This window comes from Triticum aestivum, chromosome 4A, assembly GCF_018294505.1.
Source record: "Triticum aestivum cultivar Chinese Spring chromosome 4A, IWGSC CS RefSeq v2.1, whole genome shotgun sequence".
NCBI lineage: Eukaryota > Viridiplantae > Streptophyta > Magnoliopsida > Poales > Poaceae > Triticum > Triticum aestivum.
The window spans coordinates 65,443,844-65,466,917 of NC_057803.1; the positions used below are offsets into that span (position 1 = coordinate 65,443,844).

A 23,074-nucleotide genomic window follows, 5' to 3' on the forward strand; every position below is an offset into this window, starting at 1 on the left:
GACTTGCATGTTATCTCATACTGGATTGATACCTTGGTTCTCAAAAACTGAGGGAAATACTTACGCTACTTTGCTGCATCACCCTTTCCTCTTCAAGGGAAAACCAACGCATGCTCAAGAGGTAGTAGCGCGCCCTAGGGAGGGCGCCCCCCTTGTGGACAGCTGGTGGGTCCCCTCTGGTTGATTCTTTCACTGATATTTTTTATTTATTCCAAAAATATTCTCCGTGAATTTTCAGGCCATTCCGAGAACTTTTATTTCTGCACAAAAATAACACCAAGGCAATTCTGCTGAAAACAACGTCAGTCTGGGTTAGTTCCATTCAAATCATGCAAATTAGAGTCTAAAGCAAGGGTAAAAGAGTTTGGAAAAGTAGATATGATGGAGACGTATAAACTCCCCCAAGCTTAACCCATTGCTCGTCCTTAAGCAATTCAGTTGACAAACTGGAAGTGATAAAGAAAAACTTCTACAAACTCTATTTGATCTTGTTGTTGCAAATATGTAAAGCCAGCATTTAGGTTTCAGAAAAGATTATGAACTAACCATATTCATAATAACATTTAGGTCTCATATTTACTCATATCAATGGCATAATCAACTAGCGAGTAATGATAATAAATCTCGGATGACAACACCTTTCCAAAACAATCATGATATGATATAACAAAATGGTATCTCGCTAGCCCTTTCTAAGACCGCAAAACATAAATGTAGAGCACCCCTAAAGATCAAGGACTAACTAGACATTGTAATTCACGGTAAAAGAGATCCAGTCATAGTCATACTCAATATCAATTAATAACAAAGCATACAAATGACAGTGGTGCTCTCTAACTGGTGCTTTTTATAAGAGGACGATGACTCAGCAATACAAGTAAATAGATAGGCCCTTCGCAGAGGGAAGCAGGGATTTGCAGAGGTGCCAGAGCTCGAGCTTTTGAAACAGAGATGAATAATATTTTGAGCGGTATGCTTTCATTATCAACATAACAACCAAGACATCTTGGTATCTTCCATACTAGATACATTATAGGAGGTTCCCAAACAGAATGGTAAAGTTTTTACTCCCCTCCACTCACAAGCACACTCCACGGCTAGTTCGAAACAACGGGTACCATCCATACAAACAACAGTCCCAGGGGAGTTTTGTTTGAAGTTATATTTTGAATTGATTTGAGCATGGAACTGAGCATCCCAAATACCAGCCATTTCTCGTGAATGACAAGTGGAGTTCACTCATCGTAAGAATAACCCACCTAGCATGGAAGATACTGATAGCCCCCAATCGCTACATGAGCGATTTGGGCATACAAAACAGATTATTATTTGAAGGTTTAGAGTTTGGCACATGCAAATTTACTTGGAGCGGCAAGTAAATGCCGCATATAGGTAGGTATGGTGGACCCATATGGAACAACTTTGGGTTTATGGAAGTGGATGCACAAGCAGTAATCCCACTTAGTACAAGTGAAGACTAGCAAAAGATTGAGGAGCGACCAACTAGAGAGCGACAACAGTCATAAACATGCATTGAGATTAACCAACATTGAGTGCAAGCATGAGTGGGATATAAATCACCATGAACATAAATATCATGGAGGCTATGTTGATTTTGTTTCAACTACATTTGTGAACATGTGCCAAGTCAAGCCACTTCAATCATTCAAAGGAGGATACCATCCTATCATACCACATCACAACCATTTTAAAAGCATGTTGGCACGCAAGGTAAACCATTATAAACTCCTAGCTAATTAAGCATGGCATGAGTAACTATAATCTCTACTTGTCATTGCAAACATGTTTCATTCATAATGGGCTAAATCAAGAACGATGAACTAATCATATTTACAAAAACAAGATAGGTCGAGTTCATACCAGCTTTTCCTCATCTCAATCATTTCATCAAATATCGTAATTATCGCCTTTCACTTGCATGACTGAACAATGCGGATAATAATAAGCGTGCACATGCATTGGACTAAGATGGAATCTGCAAACATTTATTCAAAGGACAAGACAAGGTAATATGGGCTCTCTGTTAGATCAACAATAATGCATATGAGAGCCACTCAACATTTTCATCGTGGTCCTCTCCTCTCGACTCAAAGAAAGGAAAAAGAATTTCAAAGAAACACACTGAAATGTTTTTGGAGTTTTTGTTTTTCTAAAGGAAGTAAAAACAAGAACGAGAAAAACTATTTACATGGGAAAGCTCCCAACAAGCAAAAGAAGAACGATAAAACTTTTTGTGTTTTCTTTTAATACTACTACTACTACTAAACATGGAAAGGAAACCTGAAAAGAAACTACACTAATTTTTTTGGATTTTTCTCAAAGTTTTTCAAACACACAAGAAGAGAGCGGGAAAAAGAAAATAAACCAGCATGGATAATACAATGAAAAAGTATGAACACCGACAACTGAAATGAGTGTGTGAGCATGAATGTAATGTCGGTGAGAAATACGTACTCCCCCAAGCTTAGGCTTTTGGTCTAAGTTGGTCTATGCCCATGGATCAAAGTGCCCCTCTCCTGGGTACTGATGAGGATCCTAGGGGTTCCACTGGTTGGCGAGTTCCTGTGTCTCCCACTGATAAATAGACTCCTGATACGGATCAGGTGATGACTCTGGCTCAGGAACTAGGGATCGCATCCGCTCCTAGTATGCATAAATGTCCTCGAGAAAAATGAGGTACCTGCCTGAATGAATATCAAACAAACAAGGTGCAATCAAAGTAATAATCTGACAACTCTTTTGGCTGAATACCAGATTATAAATAAGTCTCTTGTCCTTATCATCACTAATAAAATCATGTGCTACCATATTGTCATAATATAAGTATCTAGTGGGTAGCAACATATCCTCTTCCTCATCGTGCCTAATGGGTATCTCGAAGCGTCTAGCAAGGCGTGAGGCATAGATACCTCCAAAGATAGTACCCCTCGAACAGTTTAAACTCAACTGTTGAGCAACAATAGCGCCCAAACTAAAAGTTCTATCACGAAGTAAAGCATGAAGCAAACTAGCGAGGCCAGGGGCACTAAGGCCTCCACTCTTCCCATGACCAATCAAACATCTCCCAGCAAATAATGAGTAATAGCGCAAAACAGGAAAAATGTAAAGTAGCCACTCTCGCTTCCGACACCCTTCTCCTTTCCCCTACGGTAACTTCATTAATAAAATCGTCCTCATCACTAGGACATGGTTCATTGATGCTGCCCAAACCTCACAAAAGTCATAAAACGCCATCTCCTTATGCTCATCATATAAATGAAACTCTACCGTGGGTGGTGATTTCCTAGCATGAAAATGAGATTTTTGCATAAAAGTATTAGTGAGTCGGTGGTATTGATCACGCTTATCGTTGAGGAAGTCGGTGATGTCTACATTCTTGGCCACATAATAGAAATCATCATAAATTCCGGCCGCCCTCAAGAATGCATCACTTGGCCATTCACACAACCGAACCTCCGCGGTGCGAGGAAGGTTATACTTGGGCTTCTTCTTCTCTTCATTTTCATTTTCCTTTGAGCCCCAGCTTGAAGAGCCTCTCGAACATCTTTTCACTATTTCTTTCCTTTGAAAATTTCTGAATTTTTTAGTGACTCAAAATAAAAGTGAAAAAAACTCAACAAAATTGATAACAACTACTTCTACAAGTGCCTAGAGGCTCTATCATGCATCAAAACTACTTTGGACCATATAAATTTGACATGCAAGCTCAAGAACAAGGTAACCACAACAGCAAAAATTTGCAAAATATAAAGCACTAGAACAAAAACTAATTGGACCATTGGAGGAGTCACATACCAAAGAACAATCTCCCAAAACAGTTTTGCAAAATGGAGCTTCGCACAAGGAGATCGAAAATGGCAGCAAGATGAGCAAGAACACGGGTTTGAGCAATGGGATGATTTTTTCTGGAGGAAGACGAAGTGGATGGGTGCCGGAATAAGTGAGGGGGGCCCACGTGGGACCCACAAGGCAGGCGTGCCCTCCACCCTTGTGGTCCACTGGTGCAACCCCCTGGTGTGTTCTCAGTGCCAAAAATTCTCAAATATTCTATAAAAAGTCATACTAAATTCTCAGGGCATTTGTAGAACTTTTATTTTCGGGACATCTTTAATTGCATGGATAATTCAGAAAACAGACAAATAATACTATTTTGCTTTATTTATTCCAAATAACAGAAAGTAAAAAAGTGGGTACAAAAAGTTGTGCTTTCTAAATTCATCCATCTCACGCCTATCAAAAGGAATCCATTAACAAGGTTGATCAAGTCTTATTAACAAACTTCTTCCGAATGACATGAAACCGGAGAATTTTCGAATAACACTAGGTTACCTCAACGAGGATATGCATATCCCCAACAATAAGAATATCATATTTCTTTTTGGCAGTAGGAAGAGGAAATTCAAAGCCTCCAATAGCAATAGTTGAGATTTTTCCAATAGAATTGATGCTATGAACTTGAGATCGTTTCTCCGAAAAGTGTACCGTATGCTCATTACCATTAACATGAAAAGTGACATTGCCCTTGTTGCAATCAATAACAGCTCCTACAGTGTTCAAAAAGGGTCTACCAAGGATGATCGACATACTAGCGTCCTTGGGGATATCAAGAATAACAAAGTCCATTAAGATAGTAACGTTTGCAACCACAACAGGCACATCCTCACAAATACCGATGGGCATAGCAGTTGATTTATCAGCCATTTGCAAAGAGATTTTAGTAGGTGCCAACTTATTCAATTCAAGTCTACGATACAAAGAGAAAGGCATAACACTAACACCGGCTCCAAGATCACATAAAGCAGTTTTAACATAGTTTCTTTTAATGGAGCATGGTATAGTTGGTATTCTTGGATCCCCAAGTTTCTTTGGTATTCCACCCTTAAAAGTATAATTAGCAAGCATGGTGGAAATTTCAGTTTCCGGTATCTTTCTTTTATTTGTAACAATTTCTTTCATATACTTAGCATAAGGAGACATTTTCAGAATATCAGTCAAACGCATACGCAAAAAGACAAGTCTAAGCATTTCAACAAAGCGCTCAAAATCCTCATCATCCTTTTTATTGGATGGTTTAGAAGGAAAGGACATGGGTTTCTGAACCCGTGGTTCTCTTTATTTACCATGCTTCCTAGCAACAAAGTCTCTCTTATCATAACATTGATTCTTAGATTGTGGGTTATCAAGATCAACACCACGTTCAATCTCCACATCATTATCATTACTAGGTTGAGCATCAACATGATCATCATCATTAACATTATCACTAGGTTCATGCTCATTGCCAGATTGTGTCTCAGCATCAGAGATAGAAATATCATTGGGATTCTCGGGGGTGTCTATAACAGCTTCACTAGAAGCATGCAAAGTCCTATCATTTTTCCTCTTCTTTTTATAGGAGGACTAGGTGCATCAGCATTAACTCTCTGAGAATCTTGCTCAATTATCTTAGGATGTCCCTCAAGATACAAAGGTTCCTGGGTCATTTTACCACCTCTAGTCATAACCCTAACAGCACGATCATTGTTCTTGCTATTCAAATCATTGAGCAAATCATCCTGTGCCTTAAGTACTTGTCTACTTGAGTTTTCACCATAAAAAGCATGTTTACTGATAAGCTTAAGATCACTAATAGTTCTACTCATATAATCACCCAAGCGTTCAAGCATATAAGCATTGTGTTTCAATTGTCTACTAACATAAGCATTGAATTTTTCTTGTTTAACAATGAAATTATCAAACTCATCCAAGCATTGACTAGCAGACTTATTATAAGGAAAATCACCTTCATCAAATCTATAGAGAGATTTTACCTCCACTACCCGTGTCGGCAATTAAGACCATATATCTCTTCAATAGGCAGTAAATTCTTAACATCTTCAGTTTTAATACCTTTTTCTTTCATAGATTTCTTTGCCTCTTGCATATCTTCAGGATTGAGAAATAGAATACTTCTTTTCTTCGGAGTTGGCTTAGGAGGTGGTTCGGGAAGAGTCCAATCATTATCATTGCTCAATATATTATTCAATAGTTTTCCAGCTTGCTCAATAGTTCGTTCCCTGAAAACACAACCAACACATGGTCCCTAGAAGCATCGGTTAGTCCATTATAAAAGATATCAAGTACTTCATTTTTCTTGAGAGGATGATGATACGTCTCCGTTGTATCTATAATTTTGATTGTTCCATGCCAATATTATACAACTTTCATATACTTTTGGCAACTTGTTATACTATTTTTGGGGACTAACATATTGATCCAGTGCCCAGTGCCAGTTCCTGTTTGTTGCATGTTTTTTGTTTCGCAGAAAATCCATATCAAACGGACTCCAAACAGGATAAAAACTGACGAAGATTTTTTTTGGAATATATGTGATTTTTGGGAAGAAGAATCAACGTGAGATGATGCCCGAGGGGGGCACGAGGCAGGAGGGCGCGCCCCTAGACCTCGTGGCCACCCCGTAAGGCGGCTGGTGCCCTTCTTTCGCTGCAAGAAAGCCAATATCCAGATAGAAATCATGTTAAAATTTCAGCCCAATCGGAGTTACGGATCCCCGGGAATATAAGAAACGGCGGAAGGCCAGAATCTGGAATGCAGAAATAGAGAGAGACAGAGAGACAGATCCAATCTCGGAGGGGCTCTCGCCCCTCCGCCGCCATGGAGACCATGGACCAGAGGGTAAACCCTTCTCCCACCTAGGGAGAAGGTCAAGGAAGAAGAATAAGAAAAAGGGGGGGCTCTTCCCCCTCTCTCCTGGTGGCTCCGGAACGCCACCGGGGCCATCATCGCGACAACGATCTACACCAACACCTCCGTCATCTTCACCAACGTCTTCATCACCTTCCCCCATCTATCTACAGCGGTCCACTCTCCCGCAACCCATTGTACCCTCTACTTGAACATGGTGATTTATGCTTCATATTATTATCCAATGATGTGTTGCCATCCTATGATGTCTGAGTAGATTTTTGTTGTCCTATCGGTAATTGGTGAATTGCTATGATTGGTTTAATTTGCTTGTGGTTATGTTGCTGTCCTTTGGTGCCCATCATATGAGCGTGCGCGTGGATCACACCACAGGGTTAGTTGTATGTTGAAAGGACTATGTATTGGAGGGCAAGAGTGATAGAAGCTTCAACCTAGAATAGAAATTGATGCACACGGGGATGAAGGGGGGCCAATATATCTTAATGCTATGGTTGGGTTTTACCTTAATGAACTTTAGTAGTTGCGGATGCTTGCTAATAGTTCCAATCATAAGTGCATAGAATTCCAAGTCAGGGATGACATGCTAGCAGTGGCCTCTCCCACATAAAACTTGCTATCGGTCTAGTAAGTAGTCAATTGCTTAGGGACAATTTAGCAACTCCTACCACCACTTTTCCACACTCGCTATGCTACTTTATTGCTTCTTTACCTAAAACAGCCCCTAGTTTTTATTTATGTGCTCTTTATATTCTTGCAAACCTATCCAGTTACACCTACAAAGTACTTCTAGTTTCATACTTGTTCTAGGTAAAGCGAACGTTAAGCGTGCGTAGAGTTATATCGGTGGTCGATAGAACTTGAGGGAATATTTGTTCTACCTTTAGCTCCTCGTTGGGTTCGACACTCTTACTTATCGAAAGAGGCTACAATTGATCCCCTATACTTGTGGGTTATCAGATGATTAGGCAAAGCATTAAGTAATTGGAGAAGCCTCCCCTAGACTTGTGGGAGACTCTCTTCTTCAATTTGCACAAAGTTAAATATTTCCTGTAAAGCAACTTGTTTCTTATGAGCAGGAAAATATTTTCCAGAGAAGTAATATATCATATTCCGGGGACTACGCACACAACCAGGAGCAAGAGAGTTAAACCATATCTTAGCATCACCCTTTAATGAGAAAGGAAACAACTTAAGAATATAGTAATAGCGATTTTTTTCCTCATGAGCAAATAGGGTGGCTATATCATTCAACTTAGTAAGATGTGCCACAACAATTTCAGATTCATAACCATGGAAAGGATCAGATTCAACCAAAGTAATTAACTCAGGATCGACAGAGAATTCTTAATCCTTATCAGTAACAAAGATAGGTGAAGTAGCAAACTTAGGATCATATTGCATTCTAGCATTCAAAGATTTTTCTTTCAACTTAGCTAACAGTTTATTAAGATCCTCTCTATCATTGCAAGCAAAAAAGTCTCTAGCAGTTTCTTCATCCATAATATAACCCTCAGGTACCTTAGGCAATTCATCTATAGGGGGAGAATCATAATCTTCAGTTTCAATAATTTCATCAGTTTCAGTTTCATTCTCTCTAACCCTAGCAAGTTGTTCATCAAGAAATTCACCTAGTGGCACAGTATTATCAAGCAAAGAAGTAGTATCATCATAAGCATCATGCATAGCAGAAGTGGCATCATCAACAACATGCGACATATCAGAACCAATAGTAGGTGTAGGTGTCACAAGCTCACTCAAAACAGAAGGTGAATCAAGTGGAGAGCTAGATGGCAGTTCCTTACCTCCCCTCATAGTAGAGGGATAGATCATGGTTTTGTTGTCTTTCAGATTCCTCATAGTGATCAACAGATATAAATCCCAAGTGACTCAGAAAATAGAGCTATGCTCCCCGGCAACGGCACTAGAAAAAGGTCTTGATAACCCACAAGTATAGGGGATCGCAATAGTTTTCGAGGGTAGAGTATTCAACCCAAATTTAATGATTCGGCACAAGGGGAGCCAAAGAATATTCTCAAGTATTAGCAGCTGAGTTGTCAATTCAACCACACCTGAAATACTTAATATTTGCAGCAAAGTATTTAGTAGCAAAGTAGTATGGAAGTAACGGTAACGGTGGCAAAAGTAACAGTAGCAGTTTTGTAACAATCGTAACAGTAGCAACGGAAAAGTAAATTAGCAAGGATCAATATGAAACGAACTCGTAGGCAATGGATTGGTGATGGATAATTATGTCGGATGGCATTCATCATGCAACAGTTATAACCTAGGGTGACACGTAACTAGCTTCAATTCATCAATATAATGTAGGCATGTATTCCGTATATAGTCATACGTGCTTATGGAAAAGAACTTGCATGACATCTTTTGTCCTACCCTCCCGTGGCAACGGGGTCCTAATGGAAACCAAGGGATATTAAGGTCTCCTTTTAATAGAGAACCAGAACAAAGCATTAGCACTTAGTGAATACATGAACTCCTCAAACTACGGTAATCACCAGAAAAAATCCCAATTATTGTCACCTTGGGGGTATGCGGATCATAACTCGTAATAGGTGTGTACAACTTGCAAGAGTGGATCAAGAACACAAATATATTCATGAAAACATAATAGGTTCAGATCTGAAATCATGGCACTCGGGCCCTAGTGACAAGCATTAAGCATAGAAAAGTCATAGCAACATCAATCTCAGAACATAGTGGATACTAGGGATCAAACCCTAACAAAACTAACTCGATTACATGATAAATCTCATCCAAACCATCACCGTCCAGCAAGCCTACGATGGAATTACTCACGCACGGCGGTGAGTATCATGACATTTGTGATGGAGGAAGGTTTGTGATGATGATGGTGACGATTTTCCCTCTCCAGAGCCCCAAACGGACTCTAGATCTGCCCTCCCGATGAAGAACAGGGGGTGACGGCGGCTCCGTATTGATGAATCCTTCTCTCTGATTTTTTCTCTCCGAACATGAATATATAGAGTTGGAGTTGATGTCGGTGGAGGTCCAGGGGACCCACAAGGCAGGGAGCAGGCCCTAGGGGAGGCGCCCCACCCTTGTGGACAGCTGGTGGGTCCCCCCTGGTTGATTCTTTCACCAATATTTTTTATTTATTCCAAAAATATTCTTCGTGAATTTTCAGGCCATTCCGAGAACTTTTATTTCTGCACAAAAATAGCACCAAGGCAATTCTGCTAAAAACAACGTCCGAGTTAGTCCCATTCAAATCATGCAAATTAGAGTCCAAAACGATGGCAAAAGAGTTTGAAAAAGTAGATACGATGGCGACGTATCATATCGTTGTCATGCCCGCTCCTAACTACCACGGCCCACCAAAAAAGCCTCCTTCCTCACCGGCGTGCGTTCCCACCTGGCGCCATCTCCCCGTATTCATGCTGGTGTGGATCGGCCGCTCCGCATTGATGCCGGCCCAGAGCGGACGTGGCCTCTCACTAGAGTCGGCATTGAAGCGGCGTGTCGGACGAGAGAGCGCTCCCTACTACACGCCCGGCTGAACACGCCTTCCCGTCGCATTCAACCGGCTTCAGACTGCCCGCCTACCTCCATTGAACCCGCGCGTGTGCCAAGAAACCTACTATGGCCACACGTTCGTCTACCAGCCGACCGACATTGAACACAACACTGGTTGGCTCCTCGTCTCTGCCTACTATTTCAACAAGGCCAAACGCCGAGCAAGAACCACACCACACTTGTACTCCCCATCTCCTCCTTGCACCATATTCTACACACTCTTCATGGAATCCAGCGAGCAGGAAGAGGGGTTCTACGACATAAAAGTCGGTTGGGTGGCCTGCCCGAGCCCGCCTGATACAAGCTAGGCAACTCGCTACTCCACCTCCCTCGCCGCTCGGGGCCGTGGGCGAGGCTGCAGGCGGGCAAGTGGAGGAGCAAGTCGTTGCTCCAAGCTGGCCCATGGTGCAACAACTCACCACTCCAAGCCAACTCGCAGAGGAGTGGCCAGTTGTTCCACACCGACACGCGGGAGAGCATGGTGGCACGGGCACCGTGGACGCCATTGTGTCATCACACTCCTCCCGTACCTACGCCCGTGCCATCCGCCGCAAACGTTGGCGGAACCGTGCCCCGCCAGCAGAGGCGGCCAACATGTCCGCAGTCGCAATCACCGAGGAAAAGTAGACCATGGGAGGTCACCACTGCTTGGGTCCCACAATGGCCATTGCCACCATGTCGCAGACATACTCAACCAGTGTCTTGCGCGGTTTAGTGTAGACCATCGTCGGCCCCCGCCTTGGCTTCACGGAAGCGGAATAGGCACTCTTCCCCTACGGCTGAAGCATGCCCACTCCGATGAGCGATGCATCTGGACATGAGGAAGATATGGTGGAGGCGGAGGCCATAGAGGTGGAAGCCACAGAGGGTAGCCATGTCGTGGGAATGGAGATCAGTCACGATCGGCATTAGACTAGGTGATTAGTTGAAGTATGTCCCATATTATACCTCTAGAGTCGTCTTAACTCTGATTTTTGTTGAAGCATGTCCGAAATGTAATGAAGTTGGTTCGATTTATATGAAATCCGCCATGTTTGCATGAATTTCATCCGGTTAGTTAAAAATGGTTGAAATGTATGCATGCATCGTTGGGTGGCCGGCTCCCGCGTTAGTGTCCGTGGACTGGTCCCCTTTGTCCGCGGACGGATGTCAGAGCAAATTTGCGGGTCAACGTCGAAGATGCCCTAATTGCTTGGAAAATGTGGCCCAATAGAGTATCAACCGAGCTTGGCCTTCTAGCAATGAGGGCAATGATTCTCAAGAAATGCAAATCCGACTTGTGTCATAAAATTCAACTTTGGCCCAGCCCAACAAGGACCGTACCCCTGCCACGTGCCACCCGCTATGTCATCATCGTTGAGCTCACTCCCATCACTTTGTTGCCTCGATCGCCCGCATAGCCTCTTTGAGCATGCAGCTGACCACTAATATCACCGACAAGTGGGTCCCACACACGCTATTTGCTACCAGTCCTTGATAGGTTTTTCTTTTCTGAGAACGAGTGAAGCACCATATCCCGGGAGGTCCTTTTTCAAATAGTCACCTTTCAAATAGGCAGCGACCGACTAGGCCGGCCCATCAATGATGCATGTTGCATGTTTTTTTTGTTTTTTCTTTACTAGTTTTCACTTTTCTATTTTTTCCTTTTTCTTTTTCATTTTTAGTTGTTTCTTAAAAATGTTCAAAATTTCAAAAAGTGTCCATAATTTCCAAAATTGTTCGAAAATTCAAACATTATCTGCATTCATAAAAAATGTTCCGAAATTCAAAAAGTGTTCTGTTTACAATTTGATTTGAATCTCTAAAAATGTTCACATTTTAAAAAATTGACCACAAATTCAATAAATGTTTATATTTTCAAAAAGTGTTTGGAATTTAAAATTTTCCCATATTTTGAAAAGTATTTTTTTGGGAAAATTTTTGTTGGAAATTCTGGTTTCTTGGAATTTCAAATAATTGTAATAAATTTTTTAATATTCCTACACATTTTTTAAAACCTGATAATTTTTTGAATTACTTACATTTCCGGAAATATTCTTTTTGAAACTGTGATTTATTTTAAAAAGTATAACATCATTTGAATTGTGAAAAGAAAATTGAAAACATGAACAATTTTTTTGAAGAACACATACATTTCAAATATGATGATATTTATAATTTACAAATATTTTTTAAAACATGAACACTTTTTGAATTATGTTTTTTTGTGAATAAGTACATTTTTCGAAAAGTTTGATTTTTTTTCAAAAAAAAGACAGAGAAACTTGAAAAAGAAAAAAAGAAAGGCGAAAAAGAAAAGGAAAAAAGAAACAAAAAAAAGAAAGTAAAAAGAAACTAAAACATTATATAAAACAAACAGAAAAAACAGGTTCTGGAGTTGGAATTCTCCAGAAGGTTCCCTAGCTGAAACCAACGTACATGTTAAATGGCCGACCCAAGTGATCGCTAGCCCGTGCATCCGTGTGCGAATGATTGACACTTTGACACTTAGGACGTGTTTGGTTGGGAATATTTCGCCCGTTATCTGATTACACCGCAATTTATTACCCTAAAATGTGTTTGATTGATCTGGCCTATACACGCATACCGTGTAAACAAGTTCCACCATAGGTCAAGGCCCATTCCGCCCACCCCCACCATAATCTAATAACGAAACCGCTCTGCTTTGGTCTTCTCTTTTGACGACTTCGCTCCTTCCTCGATCCCCTCAACCATGGACCTGCCTTGTAGCCCTATTATTTCGTGTGGCGACATCTCCACACATGGAGCTACCAACCATGGCAGATCTACATGTTCCAATCTCCAAGCTGTGAAGAAACGTCGATGTTTGTTGATTGTGGAAAACCAAGTGACGGCTCTGGTGTGGATCCACGGCCGTGATTTGTGTCTTTCTGCTCTTCAGTTTATTCTTTATTTTTTTGCTATTTTTGGATCCGTTCCGGAATCTACTGCTACGGATTTCTATGGTAGTCTCACTGTTTTAGACTTTCAGTTCGGAGCTACACATCACCAAACGACACAATTGATTACAGTCCAATTTTGGAGTTGAACCAACATGTTTAAAAAATTGCACATACCGTTTACATTGCCAGGGTGACCTGTTTACGATTACGGTTGCGTTACCCATTGTCGAACCAAACACCTCCTTAAGTATGCCGCCCAGACCACGTGACACATGTGGGTAAGCAATCCAAACAATTCAAAAAAAAAAGTATGCCACCCATAGTTTTTTTAGGGAAATATGCCGCCCAGGGGTGCATATACAGAGTGGGCTGGACTAGCTGTATTTTAATTGGTTGCAAAATATGGCCCAGTAGAGTGTATCAACCGAGCTCGGCCTTCTAGTAACGAGGCCCATGATTCTCGAGAAATGCAAATCCGGCCCGTATCCTAAAAGTCAACTTTAGCCCAGCCCAGCAAGGACTGTACCCCTGCCACCTGCCCCCCCGCTATGTATGTCATCGTCGTTGAGCTCACTCCCATCACTTTGTTGCCTCGATCGCCCGCGTAGCCTCTCTGAACACGCAGATCACCACTAATATGACACCGACAAGTGGGTCCCACACACGCTCGTTCCCACCAGTCATCGACAGCTAATCGATCAGGTGCATTCCTCGCAAATCTACGCACGCGAACATCTCTCCCCTTCTTCGCCCCACTCGCCGATCCGAACCACCTCAAACCCCAGCACCGGACCCGTCACTCCCCTCCCCCGCCCCGCCCAGCCCAGATCCAGATCCACCCGGCGCGGCACAGCCGCGGCCACCGAAATCCCTAGAGGAATAATGGCCTCCGCGGCCGCAGCGGCGCCGCCGCCGCTGTCCTCGCCGGAGTCCGACCCGCGCCTCGTCGAGGCCTTCGTGCCTTTCCTCGAGAAGCTCGTGAAGAACGCCTCGTGGCGCAACAAGGCGCACTCCAAGCTCTCCCACACCGCCAAGTCCATCCTCGACCGCCTCCAGAGGCCCCCGCCCCCCTCGCCCACCGCGGCGCAGACCCCGTCCACCCCCACCTCGCCCTCCACGCCGACTTCCTCCTCCTGGCAGCCGGGCCCGCTCCGCAACCTCTCGCTCGAGGACTCGGAGCTGCTCCTCTCCCCCATCTCCTCCGCGCTCGGCTCCGGCAGCGCCAAGCTCGTCGAGGCCGCGCTCGAGCTACTCCACAGGCTGATCGCACACTCCTACATCCATGGCGAGGCCGACCCGTCGGCTGACCCCTCGTCACAGCTCGTCGCTTCCCTGCTCGAGGCGGCCTGCAATGCGCTCCACCTCGACGACGAGCACATTGAGCTCCTCCTCCTCAAGACTCTCCTCTCTGCGGTCACATCCACCTCCGTGTGCCTCCACGGCGACTGCCTGCTCCGCGCTGTGCGCGCCTGCTATGATATGTATCTGGGGAGCCGTAGCACCGTGAATCAGGCCACTGCCAAGGCGTCGCTCGTGCAGATGTTGGTAATCGTCTTCCGCAGAATGGAGGCAGATTCATCAACGATCCCCGTGCAGCCCATCGTCGTGGCTGAAGTGATTGAGTTGCCTGATGCTGGCTCAGGTGCATCACCCACCGCCGATGTCACCTTCGTACAGGGATTCATCTCGAAGATCATGGTGGACATTGATGGTGCATTCACACCTCTGGCACGGACAACCTCGTCTGCTGCGGCAGGCACTGTGCCCCATGATGGTGCTTTTGAGACGACCGCAGCAGCTGAGGAAGGGGCAAATCCTGCGGACTTGCTTGATTCAACGGATAAGGACATGCTGGATGCCAAGTACTGGGAGATTAGCATGTACAAGACAGCTCTTGAGGGTCGTAAGGATGAGCTTGGCGTGGAGGGGGCAGTGGTAGCCACTTTGGATGATGATGCTGATGTCAGGATTGGGAATAAGCTGCGGAGAGATGCTTTCTTAGTTTTCCGGGCATTATGTAAGCTCTCGATGAAGACACCGCCGAAGGATGCACCAGCTGATCCGATAGTGATGCGGGGGAAGATCCTTGCTCTTGAACTTCTCAAGATCTTGCTTGAAAATGCTGGGGCTGTGTTCCGCACCAGCGAGAGGTACAAATTCCCTTGCCTGAAGTTATTCTGCCCCAGATCTTCTGAATTTCTTTTTATAATCTGGTAACAACATTGATCAAAAGTTTGAGCACCATTTTATTCCTTGAAACGTGGTCTAGTCACAGCTTAAGGAAGAGATGAATTCTTTGACGAACTCTTTTGAAAAGATCAGGCATCGATTTACAGGTAGTACATTTGGATTAATCGATGTTGCTCTGTTCATAACATTGATAATAAAAATCAGTATTGAAATTCATGTTGCAATTTACAGAAGTTAGATGTGTGTAATTTATGCTTGTTGCTACGATATTGAAATCAAAATGTAATCGATCAATCTCACATAAAAGTGGTTCAGTGAGGTTGATTCTGACAATTGCATTTTGATGGGACTTCATGGCTGCACACCCATGCAATGAGGGTTATGATCTGATGTCATTTGTCACTAGATGTCTTACCTCCTTAAAAACCTTGATACCATGTTACTTGCTAGAGAAGCAATCTACACTCCTCAACAAAGTGGATACTGTATCAGGAAGAGGAGCTAGCTATTGTCATAGGAAAATTGATTGGTTTTGAATTATATACGTTGACACATTGTTGGTTATTTTGTTGGTTCTGTCTGTCTCCTCTTCTTGAAACTTGAAAGTAATGCCAATTTGGTTGATAATACAATTGTATTTGTTGAATAACTATAAATGATAAAGTGGGTACAAATTTTGGGTTACAACCTATCATTCTAACGAAGTTGCATTGCCCATGAGAGTCATGGTGATTGATTCTGTTATGTTGATTAAAATGAAGTAGGGACCTGTAAACGAACCAGTTGGTAGTGATGGTCTATTTTTCCTCGGGGTCGTACCAACAGTCTGATTTGGTACTAACGGTTCCGATCGTGATGGGATTCTCATCATCCACTTAAACCTGTTTTCTAAAAACATCCCACTATATTGTACTCCCTCCGTCCCAAAATTCTTGTCTTTAGATACATCCGTATTTAGACAAATCTAAGACAAGAATTTTGGGACGGAGGGAGTACATTTTTGGATATGCCTAGCAACACCTCATTCAATAAAGTAACTAGTCTTGCAAACTTGTAGTATGTCATTTTTACTCTGTAGCAAGACACATGTTTCTTGCTAGTAAAATAGTAATGGGCATGTGTATTGTCATGCCTACCAAGGTATATTACTGTAGCTTTTCAGGTAGAACAGCTTCTTCTCAAAGTACACTATGCTGGTGTAGCTAATACAATTGTATCTTCATATTGACTGTGCTATAGTCACATTTTCTTGTCAACTGCTACAGAGTTCTTATACCCATCTGCTTGATGTTTTATTTATCGAGTATACTTCTTTTTGGCCTAACTATCTTGTTTTAACTCGGTCAGGTTTCTAGGTGCTATCAAGCAGTATTTGTGCCTATCACTTTTGAAGAACTGTGCCTCGTCACATATGATTGTTTTTCAGTTATCTTGTTCTATTTTTATTAGCTTGGTTTCAAGATTTAGGCCAGGATTGAAGGCAGAAATTGGAGTATTTTTTCCCATGATCATTCTAAGAGTTCTGGAAAATATTGCACAACCAAATTTTCAAGCAAAGATGATAGTTCTTCGTTTTTTGGAGAAGCTCTGTACTGATTCTCAAATCTTGGTTGACATTTTCATCAATTACGACTGTGATGTCCACTCATCGAACATATTTGAGAGGTACTGCATCACTCACTTTTCATTACTATAGTTGACTAGTGAGGTTTTAGTCTCATAAATAGCTGCAGAAACCTATTTACTATTGTGTTTCATTTTCTGTATGTTTTTCCGGCAGGATGGTCAACGGTCTGCTTAAAACAGCTCAAGGGCCTCCTGCGGGTATTGCTACCACATTGGTACCGCCTCAGGATACGACAATGAAGAGTGAAGCAATGAAATGCTTAGTTTCTATCCTCAGATCCATGGGAGATTGGATGAATAAGCAGCTAAGTATTCCAGATCCTGACTCTCCTAAGATTGAATCAGAGCAAAACGATAATGATGGTGGAAATGAGTTTCCCCAGACAGAGATCAATGGAGATGCTTCTAGCGAGGTATCCGATTCACATTCAGAAGTATCAAATGGGGTTTCAGAGGCTGCATCTTTGGAGCAGCGTCGAGCTTACAAAATGGAACTTCAGGTGGATCTCATTCCACAGTTAGTTACTTTTATGCATTTTCAATGAGAATGTGGCAATGTTCTGCTGGTTGCTGTTCTGTCCTGAATTACTTGCCACAGTTCCATTATATTTAGGTTGATTCATTTCCTTTTTCTTATGTGGTCAACTGCTTTATGAATGACAGGAGGGTATCGCTCTGTTTAACCGGAAGCCTAGAAAGGGAATTGAATTCTTAATAAATGCCAACAAGGTCGGGGAGTCAGCTGAGGATATAGCTGCTTTCCTGAAAAGTACTTCTGGCTTGAACAAGACTATGATTGGTGATTATTTAGGGGAAAGGGAAGATTTATCCCTCAAAGTCATGCATGCATATGTGGATTCTTTTAATTTTCAGAATATGGAATTTGATGAAGCGATCAGAGCCTTTCTTCAAGGTTTTAGGCTTCCTGGAGAAGCTCAAAAGATTGATCGGGTTATGGAGAAATTTGCAGAGCGTTACTGCAAATGCAACCCAAAGGCCTTTTCGAGTGCAGACACAGCTTATGTTCTTGCTTATTCAGTCATAATGCTTAACACTGATGCACATAACCCAATGGTCAAAAATAAGGTATTTTCAAGTTATGCTTGAGCATACAATTTACACATTTTCTGATGCTATTCCTAATGTATTAATTGGTGCAGATGTCACCAGAAGATTTCATAAGAAACAATCGTGGTATTGATGATGGGAAAGACCTACCAGAAGAATTTATGAGGTCCTTGTATGGAAGGATTTGGAAAAAAGAAATTAAGATGAAAGAAGACGAATTTGTTCCTCATCAGCAACAATCAACAAGCTCTAACAAAATTCTTGGGTTGGATAACATTCTTAACATTGTTATACGCAAACGAGGTTCAGCTATGGAGACGAGTGATGATCTCATTAAGCATATGCAGGAGCAATTCAAAGAAAAGGCTCGTATGTCTGAGTAAGTTATGCTGGACTCTAGATTAATAATTGTAAACTAAGTTACACTGTTTACTTGATCAATTATATATTTTTTGCCCAAATGTTTATGCAATTGTATTATTTTTGTTGATCTCCTTCACTGTAAATAATATATGTGGATCTTTTTTGAATGAATGATTTAGGTCAATATTTTATCCAGCCACGGATGTAGTAATTTTGAAGTTCATGGTCGAGGTTTGTTGGGCTCCTATGCTTGCTGCCTTCAGTGTGCCACTTGACCAGAGTGACGATGAAATTGTCATATCCCAGTGTCTTGAGGGATTTCGCTGTGCAATACATGTTACCGCAGCTATGTCGATGAAGACTCAAAGGGATGCTTTCATTACATCGCTTGCCAAGTTTACATCACTTCACTCTGCTGCGGATATCAAGCAGAAAAATATTGAAGCGATTAAGGTTTGTTCTGCATATCTGGTGTGAATATTGAATCTCTTAGGTGTTTGACTGGTATACTACCGGCAGAGAAGTTGCTTCTATTATTAGTGATTGTCTAAAGAGAATAATCATTAAAGCAAAAAATGGTACTCAGAAGTTTGTTTTGCGTTGGTTGGCTTTAAAAGGCTAGATGCAACTGATTTATGACCTAACTGGTTCCATGCTAAATTGTTGGGAAAGTGCATGATAATAGCTGGATGTGATGTTCTGAGGAGAGCTGCTCTGCATCTCTGTTAAAGCAGCTATATTTGCTCCTTGTGTGTACTGAGCATTTGGTATTTTTTTCACAGTTGGTATAGTTATTCTGGGTGACTGAGAAAATGTTGAAAGAAAAAACTATTCATGGGACTCATCTTTTGCCTCTTTTGGCCTGCCATTTGAATGTTTCTGTTGCACACTCCATTACAAGCATACGTCGTTGTGCTAATTGCAGTTTACCAAATCTTACTTTGAGCATAATGATATAATCAGTTTTTTCCATTCTCACTCTTTTGTTGTGGTGGTGAATTGCCTCTTAGGCAATTCTGTTGATTGCAGATGAAGACGGAAATTACTTGCAAGAAGCATGGGAGCATATATTGACCTGTGTTTCTCGTTTCGAGAATCTACATCTTGTAGGTGAAGGTGCTCCTCCAGATGCCACTTTCTTTGCACTGCAACAGCCAGACCTTGATAAATCAAAACAGGCTAAATCCTCGATTATCCCTGGTTTGAAAAAGAAGGCTCCAACTGCTGGTGCTGCTTCTAAAAGAGGTACTTATGACAGCGCTGGTGTTGGTGGAAAAGCTTCTGGTGTTGATCAAATGAATAATGCGGTGACAATCCTCTTGGAGCAAGTCGGGATGGCTGAAATGAATCGTGTATTCATAAGAAGTCAAAATCTCAACAGTGAGGGTATAATTGATTTTGTAAAGGCCCTTTGTAAGGTTTCAATGGAGGAATTGCGGTCTGCTTCTGATCCACGTGTTTTTAGCCTGACTAAGATTGTTGAAATCACGTAAGGAATCTATGATGTCATCTCAGCAATCTATAAACATTGCAATATGTTTGTTTACACTCTTATTGCACTATATAGTCACTGAAGTATGATTGTTTCTTTTTCTCTAGGCATTACAATATGAACCGCATCAGGCTTGTCTGGTCAAGCATATGGCATGTCTTGTCTGAATTTTTTGTTACCATTGGCTGCTCAGAAAATCTTTCAATTGCAATATTTGCTATGGATTCATTGCGGCAGCTGGCAATGAAGTTCCTGGAGCGAGAAGAACTGGCCAACTACAATTTCCAAAATGAATTTATGAAGCCTTTTGTTGTTGTAATGAGGAAGAGTAGAGCTGTTGAGATAAGAGAACTAATCATCAGGTGTGTATCTCAAATGGTACTGGCCCGTGTTAATCATGTGAAGTCAGGGTGGAAAAGCATGTTTATGGTATGTTATCTGTATTTGCACTCATGTACCTTGATTTTGATACGAGACACTTTGGAGCAGTTTTATTCTTGTTTCTGAATGCTGATTTGTTTTGTGCATAAATTTCAGGTTTTTGCAACGGCATCATATGATGATCATAAAAACATTGTACTCTTGGCCTTTGAAATTATCGAGAAGATTTTGCGAGATTATTTCCCCTACATTACCGAGACTGAGTCTTCAACTTTCACTGATTGTGTGAACTGTCTTATTGCGTTCACCAACAGTAGGTTTAACAAGGATATAAGCCTTAATGCAATTGGTTTTCTTCGATTCTGTGCGGCAAAGTTGGCAGAAGGTGACATCGGGTCCTCTTCAAGGCTGAAGGAACCTTCGCCTCGTTTGACCAAGGATGGAAAGCAGGAAGGTGCAATTCAGGTTGATAAGGATGATCATATACACTTTTGGTTTCCTTTATTAGCAGGTAGTTACATTCTCCTTTTTTTCAAGATGGACCTTTCTATTGTTTTCCATTGACTTATTATTTACTAGTAATGATGTGTGGCGCCAACTTGTCAAACCTTGCAGGATTGTCTGAACTTACTTTCGACCTTAGACCAGAAATTAGGAAAAGTTCCTTGCAGGTGTTATTTGACACATTAAGAAACCATGGCCATGTTTTCTCTCTTCCTTTGTGGGAGAAGGTGTTTGATTCAGTACTTTTCCCAATATTTGATTATGTATGGCATGCTATTGATCCATCTGGTGGTTCTTCACAAGGACAAAATGCGGAAAATGATCCTGCAGAGCTTGATCAAGATGCTTGGATGTATGAAACGTGCACGTTGGCCCTTCAGCTAGTTGTTGACCTTTTCGTCAAGTTCTATGACACTGTCCATCCACTTCTGAGGAAAGTTCTTTCACTCTTGACAAGTTTCATTAAGCGTCCCCATCAGAGTCTTGCTGGTATAGGCATTGCTGCATTTGTTCGCCTGATGAGCAGTGCTGGCTCTGTCTTCGTGGATGAAAAATGGCTGGAAGTCGTGTTGTCTTTGAAAGAAGCTACCACAGAGACGCTTCCTGACTTCTCTTATATCGCATCTGGAGCTTACCTTGAAAATGTACCAATAGAAAATGGAGACTCTTCAGATAAGAGAGAAGACGAATCTCAACCATCAGAGGATGGTACTGAAGAAACCTCTAGATCAAGGAACCTGTATTTTGCAATTGCTGATGCCAAGTGCCGAGCTGCTGTCCAACTCCTATTGATTCAGGTCTGTAGTATTTCTTCTGCAACTGATCTTTGTTTTCATGTGTTCGGAAGCATATTGTTTTCACCATCGTTCCATTTTCCTGGATTATTGAAGTCTGGCGCATCGCCTCTCACCTTGTCAAATAGGCATGCTAATAAGGGAGGTGAGAGTGTGAGGAAGGAGAAAGTGAAGAACTTCATACAGCTACATCCCACAACATATCTCTAGCCGAACACTGTAGGAATTGATTTCTCCATTCAGACACGACAAGAGTGTCTAATGAGAATGACTTAAGATTCTTAGACCGGAACACACAGAGCTTGTTGAACTTTAACTCTAGCTTAACATGTAGCAGTATGGGTTGTTAGTTTTGCACAGTACCTAGTTCGGACCTTTTATCTTGCTATATTAGTTATTAATGCAAATTCTAGTCTCCTTTCTTCATTAATTTTATTCTGTGCATGCATTCTGCTTTATCATGTTTATCATGCAATAGGCTGGTAATTGCAACATGACCGTGTTTAATTTACTTATATGTATTTCACTTTCTGTAGGCTGTGATGGAGATATATAACATGTACAGAGCTCAGTTGTCGGCACAGAACACAGTAATCCTCTTTGAGGCCTTGCATACTGTTGCCACTCATGCTCACAAGATAAACAGTGACAACGACCTGCGGACCAAGTTGCAGGAGCTGGGCTCTATGACCCAAATGCAGGACCCGCCATTACTACGCCTTGAGAACGAGTCATATCAGTTGTGCCTCACTATCCTCCAGAATATATTCTTGGACAGAGCTCCAGACGAAGGGAGCTTAGAGGTCGAAACCCACCTAGTTGGACTTTGCAAGGAGGTTCTTGAGGTATACTTGAGCACAGCAAGGCCTGCTCACCTTTCTGGCGGTATACAGCCGCTTGGCCATTGGCTTATTCCGGTTGGTTCGTCAAAGCGGAGAGAGCTTGCTGCCAGGGCACCGCTTGTTGTCTCAACATTGCAAGCTATCAGCGGTCTCGGTGACTCATCTTTTGAGAAGAACCTTGGCCAGTTCTTCCCCCTACTAGCTGGTCTCATCAGCTGTGAGCATGGTTCAGGTGAAGTGCAGGTGGCCTTGAGTGATATGTTTAGCACTTGGGTTGGCCCAATCGTGCTTCAGTCCTGTTGATGCTGAAGCACCCTGTGATATAGTATACCTCCACATGTAAGTTATTCTTTGTTCCAGACTTCCAGTGTCATATCTTTCTGTTGCTCCGTTTCCCCCCATTTTGTTGTGTTCATTATTTTAGTCGTTGTGGGAAGTGGTGTCTTGAGCCGAACTGATCATGTAGATCCTTTCCCCTTTTATGCTCTTGGTTTTCTGCATTGGGAGCGTGTATGTTACAAGATGATTAAATTATATGCCTTAGTATATAGTTCACCAAGTTATTGAGCAGTTCGTTCTGCTTTGGGAAATGTTTGTAACTGCCGCTGTCCGAAGCACAGGAAGCTCATT

The 23,074-nt window shown here is 42.1% G+C and overlaps 1 protein-coding gene across 1 annotated transcript; it reads left to right on the top strand.

Moving 5' to 3' along the window:
- Positions 1-13,984: 13,984 nt before the first annotated feature.
- LOC123085168 (brefeldin A-inhibited guanine nucleotide-exchange protein 2) lies at positions 13,985-23,027 on the top strand. The gene is made up of 11 exons (XM_044506770.1): positions 13,985-15,334; positions 16,722-17,039; positions 17,155-17,500; positions 17,664-18,086; positions 18,161-18,447; positions 18,611-18,884; positions 19,442-19,920; positions 20,031-20,352; positions 20,461-20,815; positions 20,920-21,605; positions 22,139-23,027. The coding sequence occupies exons 1-11, from the start codon at positions 14,067-14,069 to the stop codon at positions 22,745-22,747; spliced, it is 5,367 nt and encodes a 1,788-aa protein (XP_044362705.1). The 5' UTR covers positions 13,985-14,066; the 3' UTR covers positions 22,748-23,027.
- The last annotated feature ends 47 nt before the right edge of the window (positions 23,028-23,074 follow it).

What these genes read in the sequence shown, in the direction of transcription:
- LOC123085168 (XM_044506770.1), top strand. Translation starts at nt 14,067, where the DNA reads ATGGCCTCCGCGGCCGCAGCGGCGCCGCCGCCGCTGTCCTCGCCGGAG. An exon ending in TCATCGAACATATTTGAGAG is followed by an intron (nt 17,040 to 17,154) that starts GTACTGCATCAC and finishes TTTTTCCGGCAG; the next exon opens with GATGGTCAACGGTCTGCTTA. An exon ending in GGTGGAAAAGCATGTTTATG is followed by an intron (nt 20,353 to 20,460) that starts GTATGTTATCTG and finishes CATAAATTTCAG; the next exon opens with GTTTTTGCAACGGCATCATA.